The sequence below is a fragment of the Tetrao urogallus genome, assembly GCF_951394365.1.
Source record: "Tetrao urogallus genome assembly, chromosome: 14".
In the NCBI taxonomy this organism is placed as follows: domain Eukaryota; kingdom Metazoa; phylum Chordata; class Aves; order Galliformes; family Phasianidae; genus Tetrao; species Tetrao urogallus.
Window position 1 is genome coordinate 12,474,047 of NC_136827.1, and position 19,394 is coordinate 12,493,440.

The following is a 19,394-nucleotide window of genomic DNA, read 5'->3' on the forward strand; positions in this document are numbered from 1 at the left end:
TTCCACTTCCAGGAACTGCTGTGAGGTTTGGGGGCCACAGCTACATCTGGTACCAGCACTCCCAGGTGGGGTCCTGGCACATGCACTTCCGCATGAAGACCCACCAGCTCCATGCTGTCGTGTTCCACGCCAACGGCACAGACCACGCCACGTTGGAGGTATGCATTGCAACACACAAAGGTCTCTCTCCAGTGTGAAAAACATTAATTGTTTTGGGGAAGGGAATCACAGAAAGAAGATGCAGTAGTGTGTATCTTTAGGAATTGATCTAGCGAGCACATAAGACTTGACAAGGCCAAGTGAGAGCTGAGCACAGTTTGGCAACTGCTACAACCACAGCTGGTGAATTGCTTTTTCTTCCATCTGTGAGTGCCTGCACTGACCTCTGCTGTAAAGGCAGCACATGCCCATATGACAGACCTACATCACGGCTTCTTCCCTGTGGCTTGCTTCTTCATCCCTCTCTTTCATTGCATTTATGGGACAAAGAATTTATCAGGCGCACAGAACAGACAAAACAGGAGTCTTACTCGCTGTTTTGCAGCTCCCACTCTTTTCAGCCACATCTTTCAGGTGGTTTCCTTGTTTAAGGAACTGGCAGACCCACAGACATTTCACTCTGACTGTTTTCTTCCCCATTTGCACGCTGAACCCACACAGAACTCAAAGACCATCTCCCTCTTTCACTCGGTAAGCGGAAAGAAATCAGAACTCCCATGGCTTGTAGATTTGGTAGAGAGGACAGGTTCTCCCAAGGGCATGCATAACATCACTTCCAATCACCAACCTGATCTGCTATTCAGAAATAGGAAGCAGCAAGAGGATGGCAAGTCAGGCACACTGAGAAGGAGCTGGCAGCCTGTCAGCTATTGCTTCAGGGAATCGAGTTCTTAGCTGTCTCCCAGACCCAGAAATTGATAAACCCAATCTACAGACCCATCTGAAGTGAGATCACGTTCCTTCGGATAAAGCCAAGTGACAAAGCTCTCTGGTGTGCTTGCCAATTGTGCAAAGGGATTTACACACATGTTGCCCTGAGGCCTTACTAGGGTGTGTGCCAGCTGCACCTGGCTCTTCCTTCCCTCTGTCATCCTCACGCTCTTTCAGCAGTTGCTGAAAGCTAACCTTCCTCCATAGGCGTTTTAAAGAGGAATCTTGGGCCACAGGGATTTCTGATGGCCCAGTTTCATGCTGAGAACATTGGTGTGATTTGCTTTCAGAAGATCAGCAGCTTGATGGTCTTCATCCTACCTGCTGGAGAGCAAGGACTGGATTGCATCTCTGCCTCTTGTTCTGCGGAAACCTCTCTCACACTGTGGTTGGAAAGGGCCATAGATGAAATGCAGGCAGCATAAATAAGACTGTAGTCTCTTAGGCTTTAGCTGATCCATGCAAAGCTTATGCATGAGTAAAAGAGGATGTTGAAAAGACAACATCTTGGGATTCAAGATTCTTGACTCAAAACACTCAGGCAGGGGCAGAGGAGGTTAAGAATTGCCAAGAACCTGTGTGCTAACCATGACTTCTGGGATGTGTTTTGCAGATGGTACATGGGGTGCTTCACCTGGGGTACGGCTGCTGGGGAAACTACACCGGGAACCTCTCCTCATCACGTTTTGTGAGCGATGGGGAGTGGCACTCAGTCTTCCTGGAGGTGAAGAATGCGTCGGTCCGTCTGCTCGTCGATGGCCTGGGAAACACTTCCCTCCAACTGCCAGGGACCTGCAGCACATCCCAGGGCAGACGAGACCTGCTTTTTGGGGGCCTCCGGCACCCACTCCAGTCCCAGAGAGTCACACGGGGGTTCAGGGGCTGCCTGGATGTACTTGCCATCAATGGCAGAGAGGTGGTTCTTCTGCATGGGAAAGGGCAATCCAAGGAGGTGATGGAGGAGGTGGGGATGAAGCAGTGCTGCTCCCCAACTGGTGCCTGCAGCAGCAATCCATGCCTGAACAACGGGATGTGCTCCGAAACTCATGGAGGAGGTATGTGAATATATGTGAATACATATGGGGGGGGGGCAAGAGAGAAGGGAAAGCCACAACACCTTGATGCTTCCCTATGCAAGGAGAAGTGCCCCATCCCAGGGGCTCAAGTGGTGGCTGACTCAGTGCAGGAGCAGCTGGTGGCATGAGATCATCATCCTGGCTTTCAGTATCAGACGATGGCCTGAAGGGCAGGAGCATTTCTAAGGAGTGGGTATGACCTAGGAGTGAGCACCTTTGCCAAAAATGCAAGCACAAATAGAAATTCCACCTTCCCCCCCTACATCCTCTTTCCTTGAGGAGCCATTACCAGAGTTGGAATTGGGCAAGATGGGATCACGCAATGATGGTATCTGGGCAGAAATGAGCCAAGATCTTCATCTATTCCCACTGCAGTCAGCGACTCCCTGGGGCTATGGGAAGGTATCTGGGAAAACTGTGAGCTTGCACATGAGCGTCGCAGGTTAGCATGAGGCACAAGTGCTCAGCGGGGGCTTGGCACCAGGCTCTATCCCACCCACCAGGCATACCCCCACGCTGTAAGGCAATGCAGGACATTTCTGCAGGGCAGGGGTTGATGGAAGGCCACAGCAGTGCGGTGAGCCTGAGCGCCTGCCTTCCTGCGGCAGTCCTGGAAGCACGGGCACACAGCACGAGTTTGTACAGATCTCTGCTCAGGGACCTCAAGGCACAGGATTACCCACACATGCACACACAGGTCCCTATGAGCTTGTTCGGGTGGGCCAGCAGCCATGGGAGCAAGTGAGAACACCAAGAGGGTCACAGTCAAACCCACCACATCAACAAAGCCATGTGAACACGCGTGCTCGCAGCCCCACAGGCAACGTCCAGCACCTGCCCTGCAAGCGCCAGCATGTCCCAGCTGCACAGCACTGCACGCATGTGGCAACAGGTCTGCCTTGCTCGCACTGCTCTAAAGTTGAGCTGCCGATGAGCAGCAAAGGCTTTGCAGAGCGCTGCAGGGTAGAATGCCAGAACATTCCACGTGGCACCGCCAGCAGAGGGACTGCGGGACCTCAGCAGAGTGGGCAGCATTCCCATGCTCAGGGCTACACGAACAGTAGCTGAAATCCCAGCCAGCAGCAAACCCTCCGCCTCCCCAGCAGTCTCCTGACGGCACCCTCTCACCTCTGCAGGTTACACGTGCATCTGTCCCGGGCTGTTTTCTGGTGAGCGCTGTGAGCTGGGGGACAGCCCCTGCGAGTCCAAGCCCTGCCTGCACGGCGGCACCTGCGTCCTCTCCGGCTCCGGGTACTCCTGCCACTGCCCCGAGTGGTACCTGGGCGACAGGTAAGGGCTGAAAGGGCCAGAGGGCTCCCATGGAAGGCTGAAAGTGTGACCTCAGCAACGAGCGTTGTGCACTTCTGGAGCTCATTGCATCCACCTGGGAGCAATGCAATGCGGGGCTGCCTAAAAACAGGTGTAGGACGCTGCCAGCTGTCCTGCTGATCCCTTGATTGCTGAGCTGCACGGGATATACCTCCCCACCTGATACGTGGGTGAGTGCATGCCAAATACCTGCAGCCCTGGGGCTGCTCGGAGCTCAGGGCAGCATCACAGCAGCTCCTCCTCCCGGCCGGGTCGCTTGGCCAGGATGGACACCGACGCTCTGAATCAATGCCAAGAGAGGAATCAGTAGCGCAGCTCCGGGCGTTAGGTGGCAGTGCGATGATACCTGCGGTCATCAGCACTGCGAGCACAGCCATTGGGCACGCATTGGGCGGACCAGCTCACGCATCTCGAGCCCTCGCTGAGAAATAAAAGAATGAAAAATCTCGCAGGGCTTCTTCAGTAACAGTAACGTGGGGAAAGAAGAGAAAGGAAAAAAAAAAAGGAAAAGCCAGTTATTGCATATCCCTCCTAATATGGGAGGTCATTGCTGCTGGAAGGGATAGAAGGAAAATCTTCTGTCCTGCTGGAGAGTGGGAAAGGGGAATACTTAGAGTGTGTGGGGTGCAGAAGGGCAGAGTATCAAAATTCAGTCTCAGCTCTGTATATACTCCATAAAACGCCTCCGCAAAAGGGGCTGTTCTGCATAACGTGGCCTTCTTCTGAACAGCACCGTGGTAAACGTCAAGATCTGCTGACAGCAGAGGTAATTGGCACTCTGCGCCAGGACAGAGCATCCCTGTGGCATAAAGCAGAGCTCAGAGCAGGATGCTGTGGGTTCCCCCCCCCCTCCCCGAGGCTGATGCCTCTGCCTCCATCCCCCCAGGTGTGAGAAGCTGGCTGAGGAATGCCAGGACAACCCGTGCCACAACGCCGGGCGCTGCGTGAGCGCCCAGGGCTCCATCCGCTGCATCTGCCCATCGGACTACCAGGGGGACTACTGCACGCAGCCCATCATCACGCCTGCCATCGTGCCCACGCACTGGGCCGTGGGCCCTGAGGAGATCGCTGAGATCGCAGCCGGCGTGCTGGGGGCAGCCATCCTGGCCGTGGCCTTCGTGCTCATCCGCAAGTGTTGCCGGCACCGGGCCAAGGCCCACAAGCCGGTGGCACGGGAGGACCCCGACCTGCTGTCCAAGAGCGAGTTCTCCAAGAGCGTGGGTGTGGGCACCCAAGCGGTGCCGCCCATCGAGCTCAACATCCTCAGCGACGCAGCCCACAACAATTTGGACCGGGCGGCGCCGGAGCAGCGCAAAGCCAGCGGTACCCCTGAGTTTGTCACCTTCAACTCGGCCAACGGGCCCAAGCATCGCGGCACCATTGTGTGCAGTGTGGCACCCAACCTGCCCCCGGCCCCCCCGTCCAACTCTGACAACGAGTCCTTCGTCAAGTGCACCTGGGCCAGGGAGGAGATGGGTCAGTAGCCACAGCTTGCTCTTGCTTTTATCCCTGGGGGAGCGGATGGAAGGTTTGTGAATGTGAGAGGCCAACAGTGTGGGGTAAAGACGAGAAAAACATGGGCCAATGATGTCCAAGTCCTTCACTGGCTCTTCCTCCACTCATAAATAGCAGTATTCAACTTCAGCTTGTTCAGTTCTCTACAAAATCAGCAGGGAATGCATTAATGCATGGCCTGGGTTCCCACACACTCAGGCTAAAAAGTCTCTATAAAAGAGAAAAGTGATGATTAGAGAGTGGAATTCAGTGTGAGTTTTAGTGGCATCCCTTGCATCAGCTGCCAGAGGGATCACAACAGAGAGAAACAGCCCCAGGCAGCCAGGTCCCTGCTTGGCCTGGCTCAGAGCTCACCGGGAGCTCAGCAGCATCAAGGACGGCTGCCAGAAGGAAGTGCCCAAGTCAGAGTTATAGATTATCCCATGTTGGAAGGGAACCGTGAGGATCACCAGGTCCAACTTCAGGTCCACACAGGGCCACCCTAAAATCAGATTATACCAGACATAGAAAGGGGGGAGAGCTCTAGTGAGTCACTTGCTCTGCCCCCTCCCATCATTGTGCCAGCTTCTCGCACCCATGTGGCACGATAAGAAGTGCCTTTTAGGTACCAGTGGGAGCCCCAAAGCCCCCTTCATTCCCAAGGCAAACTGGCACATCTCCTGCAGCTCAGGCTCATGCAGCAGGAATTAGCAGGAGGAGGAAAGCAGCTCACACAGCTAACACAGCTCTGTTTCCTTCCAGTGTACCCAGCAGAAACAACCTACTGGCCGCCACGCTACCTTTCCTCTGACGTCCAGGAATACTCCCACTACGAGATCATCCAAGGTCCCCCTGCCGTGCCCTCCTCCCACCCCCCACTCCCCCCACCACCCCCTCCACCAGCAGACCCGGAGCCAGTCACTCTCTATGGGGGTTTCCCTTTTCCACTGGACCAAAGCAACAAGCGGGCACCCATCCCTCCCCGCTACAGCAACCAGAATCTGGAGGATCTCCTACCGCTGGGCCCCGTGGAGACAGCAGCATCCCAGTGCCAGAACGAGTACACAGCCATCAGCTATTACCCAGCCCAGCTGGTGCAGGGTGAAGGTGCCCCTTACCCACCCGACCCCGGCTACAAGCGGGTGAGCATGCGGCTGAGCGTGGCCCAACCTTCCTATGCCGACTGTGAGGTGGGGGCCCATCCGCCCACCCTGCGCACCCAGCCCCCACCACCCCCCAACTATGAGGGCTCCGACATGGTGGAGAGCGACTACGGCAGCTGTGAGGAGGTGATGTTCTAACGGAGGGACTCGTCCTTGGGATGAGGAGAAGCGCCGGAGCTGGCACGTGGTACCAGGGGAGTTGCAGTTCCCCTGGCCCAGCTTGCAGCATCTCCCCCTGCATGGCTGGGCTGTAATTTGGCTGGATCCTTGTCCCTGCACTGCACACAGAGGGGAAATGCTCCAGCCACAGCCGGGACGTGGAGGATGCTCCTGGATGCCAATGACTAACGCACCTCGTGGGCACCGCACATCTCCCACCCTGTGCTGCCCGGCCATGGGGAGGAGCAGAGCAGCACCACAGGGACAGCAGTGGTGGAAGAGGCATGGAAGGACCAGCAATGGCCAAGCCCAGGTGGCACGCAGGTCATCCTGCATCCAGCTCTGGCACTGAGAGTTTGTATCAGGGTGATGGTTTGCTCAGTGGGACGGTGCAATTGGTGCACAGCCTCTTCTCCATCTGTTCCCCAGGGTGAGAGATAGGAATATGCAGCCAGTGCCACCAGCACATCCTCACTTGGCGAAAAGAAGTCCATGAAAATAAACTTAAATCCATTTCTACAGAAGAACCAAGCACCAAGGAGCAGACTGAAACCTGCTGCAGGGCACCCAGCCCCAGGGCTGCAGGCACAGAGACTGGCACAGAGCCATGCCCGCAGCTCTCTTGGCCCCCAGCTGGTGACAGCAGTACCCAGCCTTGCCACCCCCTGCAAGGGGTCCTGGGTCTGTTATATCCCAAATGGACCAAACAAACTGTGCCCATGTGGGTTCCAGGACAGGCACTAAGTGCTGCCCACAGGCTGGCCCATCCGTCCTCCTGCTTGGGATTGTATTGTTTCTTGTGAGAGGTTTACTTTGGTCGGTTGTTTGATGTAATTTTTTTTTTGCTGTTTCATTTATTTTTTTCTTTTTTCTTTTTTTTTCTTTTTCTTTTTTTTTTTTTTTTTTTTTTGCAAAGTATTAAAAGAATTGGGTTTTTTGTTTGTTTTTTACTATTATGATTTCATCAAATAACTCTGATTCCTTTGCAACTAGGACTGTGGCTCCAGCAAAGGGCTGCCCTGAGAACACCACCTCAGTCTGCACAGCAGAACCCCAGCACTGCACTGGTGCAGCACTTGCAAGCAAGGCCACGTTTCCCAAAGCCATAGAAGTCACTGGTGCTGACAGCACACTGCTGCCCCAGCACCCCGTTGAGGTCCCCTCACATCTCCCAGCCTTCCTGCTCCTCTGGGTGTGGGAGAGAGAAACCCCACCTCATCCCAGAGCCTTTCCACGTAAAAAATAACTCTTATTTATTGATTAAAGTAAGATACATGATTCAGGTGCTGCAGCAGTAGGCAGCGACCCACACTGACAATATCCATAGGCACACAACACAGACATTAATCACCTTTGTATATACACAATTCCCCTGGTCACAGAGCAGCTACAACACACAAGTGTCACATTTCTGTGTCCCCTTGGTCCCGTACCAGGTCCTCCTGGTAACCCATGTGTTTCCCACCAGCCCACTGTGCTTTAGCCCAATAAAACAAAAAAACTCCACTGGACACTGCTTAACATTGCCACGGTGCCCTGTGAGTGCAAAGCGAGCTCAGTGCTACGCACCACTCCAGCAAACCCAGCAACCCCAGTGCTGGGGACACAGCCATCACACAGCTGTACCCCAGAGCAGGGCCGTCCCTCCTGTTGGGACTGCCAGCCATCCCCTCCCAGGGGACAGCAGTGCCAGCGCTGGGCACGGATTTTGTGCCTCTCCCACCTGCAGGGAGCCCAGAGCCCTGCTGGCTGCGTGCACACCATTCTGTGTGCCTTTCCCCTCCCGAGTGCAGCTGCACCACCATGAAATACCCAACGGAGGATTCATTTGCTCTCATCTGCCTTCAAAAAAAAAAAAAAAAAAAAAAAAAAAAAAAAAAAAAGCAGCAGCAGAAAGGCAAAGTGTGGCAAGGCCAGAGTCTGTGCCCCCAGCGTGCACCTGCCCCAATACCAGCAGCAGGAGGGAGCAGTGCAGTGCAACGGGCTGCCTCCTGCTGGGAGCTGCCACCGGGGCCAGGAGGGAAAACAACATGATCAGTGTTCTTATTGGGGATGTGACATTCAGTGGAGGACTGCAGATGCAGCCAGAGCGCAGCAAACAAGGCGCTGTGTTTCTGCAGAGCGTGGGCTCTGCACACCTGAATTCCTAATGCCAAAAACCATGAGGGGTATATGTGTGCAGGGAGAAAGAAAAAATGAACAAATAGAACCTTCCACGGCAGCCCTCTCTGCACGAAAGAGCTGGAAACCAGAGCACAGCAGGACCTGCACCAGCAGTGCTCACACCCAATGCTGCTCTACATCCCCAAGGGCCGGGGTGAGGAGGCAGCTCTGCACCTCCAACCTGAGCTGAGGTTTCTTTGTTGCTGTAAAATAAAGTGCTGAGGGGTGGGGGGGGAATGGGGGAAAATAAAAACAAAACAAGACAAAAAAAAAAAAAAAAAACAACCAACAAACTGGCACGAAGAAGAGCAGTCCCAGAGCGATGGGATGGGGGCAATATGGGAAGGATTACAAAATAAAATAAAAAATAAAAGTCTACACCCCCAGGATCCCCCCTCCCCAAAGTAACTATGTACAGGAGTGTGGAGGGGATGAGTGCTGTGCCACCCACACCCCTCGCAGCCCAAACCCACCACGTTCTGCAGGAGGAGAAGGCTGAGCACCCGGTCTGTGTGCCACCACCAGCAGGGACCGTCACTGCCCCGAGGTGCTGGTGCCATTGATGACAGTAGCAGGAGTAGCCAGCTCCACCAGCGCCTCGTAGGTGCCCACCACGAAGCCAACGAAGCCAAAGAGGCTGATGAGCACGTCCTTGACAATGAGCAGAGGGTGCATGCCCTCTGTGTAGTAGGTGGCGATCTCCAGCAGCGGGGGGAAGATGAGAGCCAGCGCGCTGCTGCTGACCGAGCCCACCAGCGAGATGACGATGTCCAGGCGGGGGATGAGGATGGCCAGCACGCCTGGGGAGGGGAGAGGGCAATGGGGTGGTCAGGAGCTGATAGGATCACAGAACCGTTTGAGTTGGAAGGGACCATTAAAGGCCATCTGGTCCAACTCCCCTGCACTGAACAGGGGCACCCACAGCTCCGTCAGAGTCCCTCCAGCCTGACCTTGGGTGTCTGTAGGGATGGGGCATCACCACCTCTCTGGGCAACCCGTGCCAGTGCCTCACCACTCTTATCATAAAAATCTCCCTTAAGCCTTCTCTTCTCAGCCTGTCCTCTAGGGGAGGTGTTCCATCCCTCGGATCACTTTGTGGTCCTCCTCTGGAGGAAATCCAACAGATCCATGTCTCTCCTGTACTGAGGACTCCACGTCTGGACACATTACTCCAGGAGTAGGACCCTGCTCTGAGCTTGGAGCTGTTGAAGCAAAGCTGTCCCATGCCACTGCTTGCAAGCTGACCCTGCAACTTTCTCTGAGCTTTGAACAGAAAGCTGCGTGCTTCCAGCAACAGCTCCCCAAGCAATTAAGGCTTTTCACTGAGCTAATGAATATATATGCTGCCGCAGAGGGCTGCACCCAGCAGAAGGGTGCTGCTCACAGAATCATCCCCAGCCCCATCTCCCCCGCACCCCCCAGGTCTCTGCCTCACACCTGGGGAGCTGTAAAACCTCAGAGAGCCCACAAAAAGAGGAGGCGGGGGGAAAAGCCCACCCTGAATGAATGTGTGTGGTTGGTAAGCAGTCAGAGCCCCTCTGCCCCCTGAGCACAGCCTAGGGGGGAACATTTGCAGCAAAGGAAAATCCCCCAGGAGCCTCCTTCCAGCTTCCAATGAGTAGCTGCAAACTCCACAGCATTCATGCTCCAAGAGCACCCGCAGCAGCAGGCTTTGGGCAGCACATCCTCAGCCCACCCCCACAGCACTCTGTGGGCTCCCAGCAAACAGAATGAACCCCCTCCTTCCCCTAAAACAGAGCTGAAGTGCCAGCTGCAGCCTCTGCCTCTGGGGGAACGGCCGTGCTTCCCGCAGGGATTCGTTCCAAAGGGTATTAATGGTGCTGGGTTTGAAGTCTGAGCTTGAAAGACAACCATACACCAAATTGCATCCTCTCTTTGGAAGCCAAAGCCACGATGTTCTGTGGCCACATGCTCATGCCATGAATATTCATGCAGCCCCCCAATTGCTTTTATCCTTGCCAACAGCAATTTCTTATATGAAAAGATAAGGGGAGGAGGTACAAAGGCACCTATGTCCTTCCAACACCCTGCTGCTTTTCCACCCCAAAGCAGTGGGCACAAGTGCAGCTGTCAGCCCTGTTCCCAGTCTGGTGCACCCCAACTTCTGAGCCTCTCCAGCACCAGAGAGCCCAATGGGATCTCATCTCTGTGGGGCAGGAGGGACAGGGCCCAAGATCAAAAGTTCCTGAAGCTCTGCCACGTGAGGGTGGAAAATGGCAGAACAGACACTGAGAGGTTTTTCTCCTCTCATTTTGAGGAAATGAAAGGCAGCCAAGATCAAAGCTTCCTCTTCTCACGCGCTGAGCAATAATGGGATGAGGAAGCAACTTTGGCTGCAGAGCAGACACGGACACACAGCTCCTGGCCATGATGCAACCAAGCCCAAACCAGAGCTACTGAGACACAGGGTCAGGTCTGTAATGCTCAGCTTTGATGCACTGGCAGCACCACGCCATGCAGGAACGCTGTGCTTCAGGGGGGCGATGCCTGAAAGCTCAGTGAAGCATCTCAGCTGTGCTGAGAACAGCCAAGACTTAGTTTACAGGAATCAAAGCCAGCCAAAAATCAGACACCCCTGTGCTTCACTGAATTGATGCCCCTTAAGCTTCTACAAACTTGCTTTTCTCAGCTCACATTTTTCCCTTTAAGCAGGCAGATAGGCCAAACCTCATTCCCAACTGCTAACATCATGAGTTCAACCGAACTTCAAACTCCTGGGAGCAGCTGCACATAACAAGTTACTTCTGCAGCAAGCAGCAGGCTATACCTTAGTGCAGAACTGGGACAGACCACAGCCCTCCAAGAGGTCTCTGAGTTCCTATAGCCACTAAAAGCCACCTGAAAAAGCCTTCCAAGCCCTCAACTGCAAGCTGGAGGAGCAGAGGGTGCCCCCAAGTCTTGCTGCTCTAGCCAGCACATGGCTTTTGGGTGAGAAGAGCTCATCTTGCTGCATCTGCACCCTTCCAAAGCTCCAACAGGGGCTACCCAACGTGGGCTTAGTACCCAGATCAGCTGCTAAGATGCATCCTACAAAATTTGATGGGACTTGATGGCTCCTCCAAATTCACTGGGACTCAGACAGCGGGACAAAGGCTCTGGGACAGGCTGCTCTCTACTCACAGGTGATGCCGACCAGGACCACCCGCAGCAGCAGGTTGACCAGCCAGCCCCAGCGCTCCGGCACACGGGCAACCAGTGGTGGGATGATGATCTCAGCGGGGACGTAGAACTGCACAGCGTAGGTGAAGAAAATCCCAAAGGAGAAGAGCAGCTTGACAGCTTGGTACAGCCTGCAAATGAGAAGGAGAGAACAGTGAGATGTGTTCCTGTGCCAGTCCAGGAGTTGGACTCAATGGTCCTTGTGGAGTCCCTCCAACCTGGGAGATACTACGATTCCAAATCCATAAAGCAGAGCAGGAGCACCCTGCCTACAAGGACTTCTGCATCTCAGCTCTTTTTCTTCTGGCACAGGAAGAGCTAATGACACCTCTTGTGCAAGAGATGGCAAGGAGATAGCACAACATCCAAGCCATTGCAACATGCCCACACCTAATTAGAGGCTGCAGCTCTTTGTAAGGAGCAGCAGGTCAACAGTGGGGCCAGCAGCCTCCCAAGTGCTGCTTCCCCTTGGGAAATCTCCTGGGCACAGATGCAAAGGGCTGTTTCAAAATAAAAGCAAATCATACAGAGTGGTGTTCTGCTCCTAACTCCTCCCAAGGGCACGGGGATATCTGTTATGTCCCTGGCCTGGGGGCTGGAGCCCAACTTGCTCCTTGACACAAGGCACCCATGTGCATTTCTAGACACTCGCGTGTGCCAGCACTGCACAAATCAATGCATCCTGCAGGGTCAGCACTGCCCACACAGGGGTGCAGGCTCTGGCTTCCTGACCAGGTCAAGGTCTACAGTGACACAAGGTGACCGCACACAGACAACACCCAGATACCCAAGCATTAGGAAACACCCCGACCACAGAGATGGGCAGCAGCATCGATACTGCCCGCAGCCTGCAGTACCCGCTCTCAGCCCACGACCCAAAGTGGGTGTCCATCACCCGCCCCTGAGGTGGTGATCAGCTTGAGCATCACTGAGAAAACTCCACTACTGGGTAGAACGAAGGGAAATAGCTCCTTTTTTTCCTGTTTACAACCAGGTGAGTTTTGTCTTCTGGGAGGACATGGAGAAGGCAAAGATAGGCTCTACTTGGGAAAACAGAAATCGGAGAGGCAGCAGAGCTGCATCCAGAAGGGTCAGTCAGCACCAGAACAGGGGCACAGGGGGGCTGGGAGTCTCCATCCTTATTGACATTCAACATTTAAGCGGGTTCTGCTTTGAGCAGGTGGTCGGACCCAACGATCTCACCATCCTCTCTCCAAACCACATTACCCAGCAATTCTGCAGCCAACAAAGGGCAGAGCCATCAGCAGAGTCCAGAGGGCAGCACTCAGCTGAGTACATTGTGCTCCCAAGCCCAGGTGCACAGTAGCCTTGAGCCAGCTATCCTATGCTCCTCATCTCCTACTGCTTGATTAAGGGAATGCCATAAAGCAATTAAGTGCTCGAAGGCAATCTATGTTTAAGAGATGTTATTAAAATAAAACGTAAAAAAGGAAAAAGTTCAGATTAAGGCTGGGTCTCAGTTGTGCACTGGTCAGGTAAGGACAAAAGGGCAGTTTGAATACCAAGAAGGGGAAGAGCTCAAGAACCAGTTCTGACCAACAGAAAACCCAAGGCCACATGGGCACGGAAATCCTCCTTTGCCCGTAAGTTTGGTCACTGCACACCTCCAACGGGCTGCACACAGCCAACATCAGACCCTCCTTGCCATTCAGGATGGCACCTTTCAGGGTGAAGCAACTCTGGAGGCTGTAAGGAGTGGTATTTCAGGAGGCTGTGGTCAGCCCTGGGCACCGACTCCTCGCTAGAGGAAGCTGTGGTTACAGAGCAACGAGGCTGAAAAGCCCTGAGTCACCCCCTATCTCAACGATTCCAGTACACGTTCACTAAATGTGCTCCTGAAGACCTCCAGGCAATGGCTGCAGTGAGGGAAGGGTGCAGCATCCTCTGCTCAGATCTCACCTGCACCCACACTGATAGACCTCTCACCTCAAGCCTTTCTGACCTTTCTGCAACTGCTGTCTTGTGCTATTGAAGAGAAAACCTGCTGGCAAAGCACTTGTTCCCAAAGCAAACCTTCACCCATCACCTCCTGAGCAACAATACGCCTGGGAATAAGTCCTCGAGGCTTCAGCCTGAGTTTCCCAGCCTCTGTCCCGGTTATTTGCCTTTAACAAGACAGATAACGCATTTCCAAGTTCAGTGTTTACAGCTTACATGAGGTGTTCTGCCAGGAAGAAATACGCACTGACACTGAAGCATTCCACGCTGAGTCACTGCAGACACAGCACTCCTGTCCTGTGCTGCTGGGCTTCCCCGTGCCCTGCTGCCAAAGGGCCACGCTGCTCTGTCCTGCCTGACAGCCCTGCTCTGCCCACCCCCAACCAGAAAGATGCTCCTAGAAACACAGGTGTGAGGTAGGATCTTCCTGTAGCCTGAGTCACTTCATCCTCTGCTAAAGGGAACATAAGTGCCTTCAGAGCAGACACAGCTGAGGCTGCCAGCACTATGGGTCAGCTGTGAGTAGGGGCTGGCAGTGTGACCCAGCACCACGCACAGCCAGAGACCCCATCTGGAAGAGCTCCCAGCCCCCCAGGATGACCACATCAGCCTCACAAACTCAAAATCCTGAGTCCTGCTTAACATTTGAATGCTAAGAGCCTCCACACTTCTCTTCCCAAAGACAGAGGAGCAGCTTGCATTCCTCCACCAGGATAAATACAGAGTACTGCACCACGCGACCACCTAATCCAAGGGAAAAATCTAAAAGGATGTGGGTGACAGCTCCTCCAGGTGGTTCTGTCCCACTCCAGGCTCACCTGGGCAAGTAAGGACAACATCCCTGGTCAGCACTCACCAGCAGTTGGGCAGGTTGAGTGTTATGCTGGCCTGGATGGCCGCCCCGAAGCGCAGGTAGCCCAGCACACCCAGGCTGATGTACAGGATGGTAACGATTGTCATCCCCACATAGAGGATCAGAGGGAACTGCCGTGGGTTCTTCATCTTGTTTTCCAGAGGCAACACCTGTGAAAGGAGCAGGAGGAAGAGGAGGATGGAACAGGGGCCCCTCCCCATTCCTCTGCATTGCCAGCCCCGTGGGGCAGCCATGGGGCTGAGGGATGCCCTCTGCAACCAGGGCTGTGCACAGAAATCTGGAGACCCCACCAGCTGCTGCCCCAGAGATGTGAATCCTCTGCTCCCAGCCCAGTGGGACAGTGCCTTACAGTTATTGCTCACAGCATAGACTGAAAAGGCTGAAACCCTATATCCTCTCCCTGCAAGTATCTATGGGCAGACTGCAAACAGGTAAGGCAATAAAAAAAAAGAGGATAAAAAAAAGAGCAGGGACAACCCCCTGACTTTATACTACTATTTGCTTCAAGCATTTCAGCAACTTTTTTTTTTTTCTTTTTTTAAATAGCCATCCTTGGGTGGTGGGCATTTCAAGGAAAGAGACAGGGACACAGCTGCTGATGTAGCAGGATCAGAATAGGTTTTATGTGCTGCTCTACCTCCCAGCTGTGCACATGTGTGTGTGTGCGCGCCAGCTCCAGCACGATCACTCTGTCCTGGGCACAGCCCTCTGCAAATGCCCTTCCTGCAGGGCCCTGGCATGCTGCAACCCCATGTTTACACTGCTATCTCATATTATGAGATAAAAACTCTTTTTCCTCCTTTGAAGGGAGCTCCGGAAACAACCTGCAGCATCTCAGTGGGCCATTATGCTTCCCACCCACCCCGCCTCCTTCCCAGCTCCTCTGTTTACAGCAGACGCAGCCAACCCGCTCCTTTTATCTTTTTGTTGCCCTCTTTCCTTTTTTATGTTTTAATAAAAATTATAAAGAAATAAAAAGAGTTTTCCTACTTATATACATTAACTATATGGTGTGTACTTTACGTGCAGCCCAAGACAACTCCCTCAGTGCGGCGCAGACCAGCCTGAGGTGGGATGCATACCTTTACAGCCTCATACACAAGGCACATGCCAGGCTGGCGCTGTGTGGCTGAAGGAAGGTGATGCCAGCAGAGAGAGAAATGGATCATATGTTGCTGTGCTATGCTTTTGCCCCCAGACTCTGAGCACCAAGAGCCAGGATCTGGCTCTAATCGTGGAGCCTAAGGCTTTGTGAAGCTCCTGGAGAGCACAGCTCACAGCACCCACCTGAGGTTTGAAGCACACACAATGAAGTTTGACCCAGGAGACAGCCTGGAGCCAACAGCATCACCCAGAAGCTGGGCTACAACCTGAAAAATCCATCTGCAAATACAGCTGCGGTGCAGAGCAGGTGCTGACTGCAAGCCCGAGCGGGGGCTGAGCCACACACCAGGACTTACCACCCCGATGCCTTCAAAAGCAAAGATGGCCGTGCCAAAAAACAGAGGGTAGGTCTTCCAAGCTGCTGCAAGAGGCAGGGTGCTGGGATCGGGGATGTCCTGGAAAACAGCCCACATGCAGCTCAGAGCACTGCTCATCCCCACAGCTCCCTTCCCCACGGTACAGAGGGAAAGGCTACTACACAACATCACCACCCCAACCCCACCACCAAGCTCTGCCAACACACAGGGCATCACAACGTACCCTGACAATGTACTGGTAGATCACAACAAGGCTGACGAGCATGGCCACGTTGGCCAGCATGGAAAAGATGGACAGGATCTTGAGATTCTGGATGAAGGACAGCAGCACCACAAAAGGCAGCAGGGACAGCATGTAGAGCCGGGAGTCCATGGTGGGTGTGAGGGTCACCGTCCTGTTGGAGTGGCAGTCAGTGGTGGTGCTGTTGGCAGAGGACACAACCTGGGAAAGCACAGGAATGCCTGATGAATCCCACGGTGATGGATGCTGGAAACCCACCCCAGGCCAGGCAGACTAACTCTGCTTTTCCTGATAAAAGTCATTCATCCTCCCCTTAGGCACTTTCAGGCTTATGTTCTCTGTGTTCTCAGCTCCACAGAAGGCTCTGCCCCAGGAACTGGGTGGCTGAGCCTCCCCAGAGCACAGGCATGCTGCCCACTGCCCATCGCTGACAGCAGTGCACCCAGCCCCATGTAAGGAGGCAAAGGGCACAGCTGTGGTGGGAGGAACCTGACTGTGGCTGTAGAAGCACACAGGGGCAGTGATGCTCAGCATAATCTGCAAAGCACCGAGCCATGCAGGGGCTGTGAATGGGAAGGGATGTACTGGCAGCTTCCTGCCGCACAGGAGCCAAGGCAGGTTCAAGGTTTCTGTTTATTTTCTCCCAATGCTTGGCAGAAGGAAACTCATCCAACACAACCTGTAATTAAGCTCCAGGCCCACAGGATGAGGCAAAAAAACGGAATGCAAACAAGACCGAGAGAGGTTCATGCCATGCCATTGTGCACTGCTGTCCATACGGAGTATCGATAAGGCAATTAGCGAGCTGGGCTGCACATCAGAAGCACAGTGCTTCCTCTGTGACCCCATTTCTGCATCCCCTCCCAGGAAGGAGCCTCTGCTCCTCTTGGCCAATACAAGCAGCTCCGAGCCATCTTCACAAAATTGCAGGGCATCTCAGAACTGCTCAGGATTTGTGCCTTCCAAAGCAGCACCCACTACAGAAACCAGAGCTTTGTTGAGGGAAGAGCTAGGACACAGAGGGAGCCTCACCTGCCTCAGGTTGTCAGCCAGAAAGACAAAGTACACACAGCAGAAACCCAGCTGAGTGAGGATCAGGAAGAGTCCCACCACACGCCTAGGAAATGAAAAGGGCACTCAGCAAGGGGTCATTCAGAAATAGGGGCACGCCTGGGTTAGCTCAAACTCAGCTGCAACGCTCCATTCCTCAAAGGCTGGGATGTGCAGGCCACTTCTCTTCCGTGCTTGGAAAAGTGAACGTACCCCCAACCAGCCCCACGGACCTTCGGCCCCCCCATCCTCACTTCCATCCCTCAGTCAGGTCAGCACCAGCCAACGCTGCCACATGCATTATTCCCTCATTTTTTAATCAGAGACTCACGGAATCATTAACAATGGAACAGGCACCTAAGATCCCCAATTCCAACCCCAGCCCATCCCCTCCATGCCCATACCTACATCCCTCAGTGCCACATCTCTGTGGTTCTCAAACACCTACAGGGATGGTGACCTTCCTGAGCAGCAGTGCTACTGCATCAGTGCTGCTTCTGATATATGTTTCCTAAACTGCAGCCTGAAGCTTCCCTGGCACAATGTGAGACCATAATCTCTCATCCTCCCAACACTGCAGATGCTTCTCCCACCCTTTCAGTACTATACTGAAGTAAGAGCATGTCCCTTAAGGCTCGCCTGCCTAAGTGTTTCCCTCTTATTTTCCTGGTGCTGTCTGCCAGCACTGCCCCAACATCAGCTATAGCCAAGCCCTGCCCTGGGGGCAGCAGTACCTTCCCCAGATGGCGTGTGTCCTCAGCCAGGCAATGGGTGTTGACTCCAGCCCATACATCACAGTCCCCCCGTAGTCCAAAAACTGCTTCTGGAACCTGTCCAGTATAGGGAAAGAGAAGAAAGGGATGTCACCTCAGTTCTACCTGCTGGCTCCCATGGTGGCACTCATGGGTAGACAGCTGGTGATAAAGCCCCAAAAACGACTCCTGGCTGAGGCTTCATGTGGGCAGCCTGCTGCTGGGAGGCTTCAGGGAAACCCCAGGAGCCAGAGGGAAGGGTGGAAGAGCTGTGGGAGGCCAGGTGCTGCTCCTTACCTGTAGCAGAAGTGGTGGGCGCATTTCACCAGGATGCTCATGCAGTGCACAGCCACAACACCCATCACCAGCAGGCTCAGAGGACCCAGCTGCAAGGAAGATGGGAGAATAATCCCAGAGGAAGTCCCAGATATGTGAGGAACAAGCATGTCGTGGCAGTTAGGATGTCGCAAAACACCAATACAAACTGTTTTTCAAACTATCTTGTGCACTGCTATTACAAAGGAAGCATAAGCTAGATAAAAGCAAAAGGTTTTCTGGTCTATTTAGTCCTTTCTATTTCCACGCAGGGCACAGCATGGGGAGCACACAGCAACCCCATTGCCACAAGATGAGGAGCTGCTTACCAGGATGCCGGCATTCTTCAGAGCCAAGGGCAGCCCCAGCAGCCCGGTGCCAATGTTCCCTTTCAGGAGATGGATCAGGGTCTGGTACCACCTGAGGGACAGAAGTAGAAGGAATCATAGAATCACAGCCCCAGCTCTCAGCCTGTCCTTGCAGGATTTTTGGGACCCTCCTCTGGACACGCTCCAACAGGACCGCGTCTCTTCCATACCGAGAGCTCCGTATCTGGATGCAACACTCCAGGGGAGGTTCCCACCGGCACAGAGGGGCAGGATCACCTCCCTCACCCTGCTGGACGCAGCCCCTGGCTCTCCCCCACCCCAGGTGGGCACTCACGTGGTCCCGTTGCTCTCCCCAAAGCGCTGGTAGGACTCGGGCCGTGTGAAGCCATTGATGCCCGCAGGCGGGCTGCCCTCCGGGGTCACATCAGTAGAGCTGTAGTCGTTGTAGTCCTCGCTGCGCAGGCGTCGAGTGGACATGGCCCCTGAGGATGGAGCAGCATCAGCAGGGACATCCGGCCCTGTGGGAACACCGGGCTCCATGGGGACACGGGGCTCCATGGGGACAGCTGGCTCTGCCACCGTGGGTTCTTTGCCATCAGCCATGGCAGGAGGGACCAACTGCTGGTAGTGCAGCTGGCAGCGCAGCTGGCATTTATAGGGCAGTGTGCCCGCCCCGGCTGCCAGCCACGTGGCCCCAGGTCAAAAGTCCCAAGCACTTAATGCTGGGCTGCTGCTCCCGTTACAGGCGCTCCCATGGGGTGTCCCTTTGCAGACACCCACAAGGAAACGGCCTGCATCCTGCAGCACGGGCGTGCTTCCATAGCCCCAATCCTCCTGACCTTCCCCTGCACAATTTCACTTCTCTCACTCCCTCCTTCAGCCCCCATCCGGGTTTCAAA

At 54.3% G+C, this 19,394-nt stretch overlaps 2 protein-coding genes across 2 annotated transcripts in view; one reads left to right on the forward strand and one right to left on the reverse strand.

Moving 5' to 3' along the window:
* Positions 1-6,130, forward strand: part of FAT2 (FAT atypical cadherin 2) — a gene marked incomplete at both ends in the record, with an annotated part of 35,771 nt that extends 29,641 nt beyond the window's left edge. Inside the window, 5 exons of the mRNA XM_079542473.1 lie at positions 13-158; positions 1,544-1,985; positions 3,143-3,296; positions 4,222-4,811; positions 5,592-6,130. Of these exons, the coding sequence (XP_079398599.1) occupies positions 13-158; positions 1,544-1,985; positions 3,143-3,296; positions 4,222-4,811; positions 5,592-6,130 (1,871 nt within the window). The remainder of the gene's footprint in view (positions 1-12; positions 159-1,543; positions 1,986-3,142; positions 3,297-4,221; positions 4,812-5,591) is intronic.
* A 2,718-nt stretch (positions 6,131-8,848) lies between these two features.
* Positions 8,849-18,972, reverse strand: LOC306951859 (proton-coupled amino acid transporter 1-like; the record flags this gene model as incomplete). The annotated part of the gene is made up of 10 exons (XM_079542410.1): positions 8,849-9,114; positions 11,456-11,625; positions 14,310-14,476; positions 15,788-15,886; positions 16,032-16,250; positions 17,082-17,166; positions 17,834-17,929; positions 18,149-18,237; positions 18,496-18,586; positions 18,830-18,972. The coding sequence occupies 10 exons, from the start codon at positions 18,970-18,972 to the stop codon at positions 8,849-8,851; spliced, it is 1,425 nt and encodes a 474-aa protein (XP_079398536.1).
* Between the last annotated feature and the right edge of the window lie 422 nt (positions 18,973-19,394).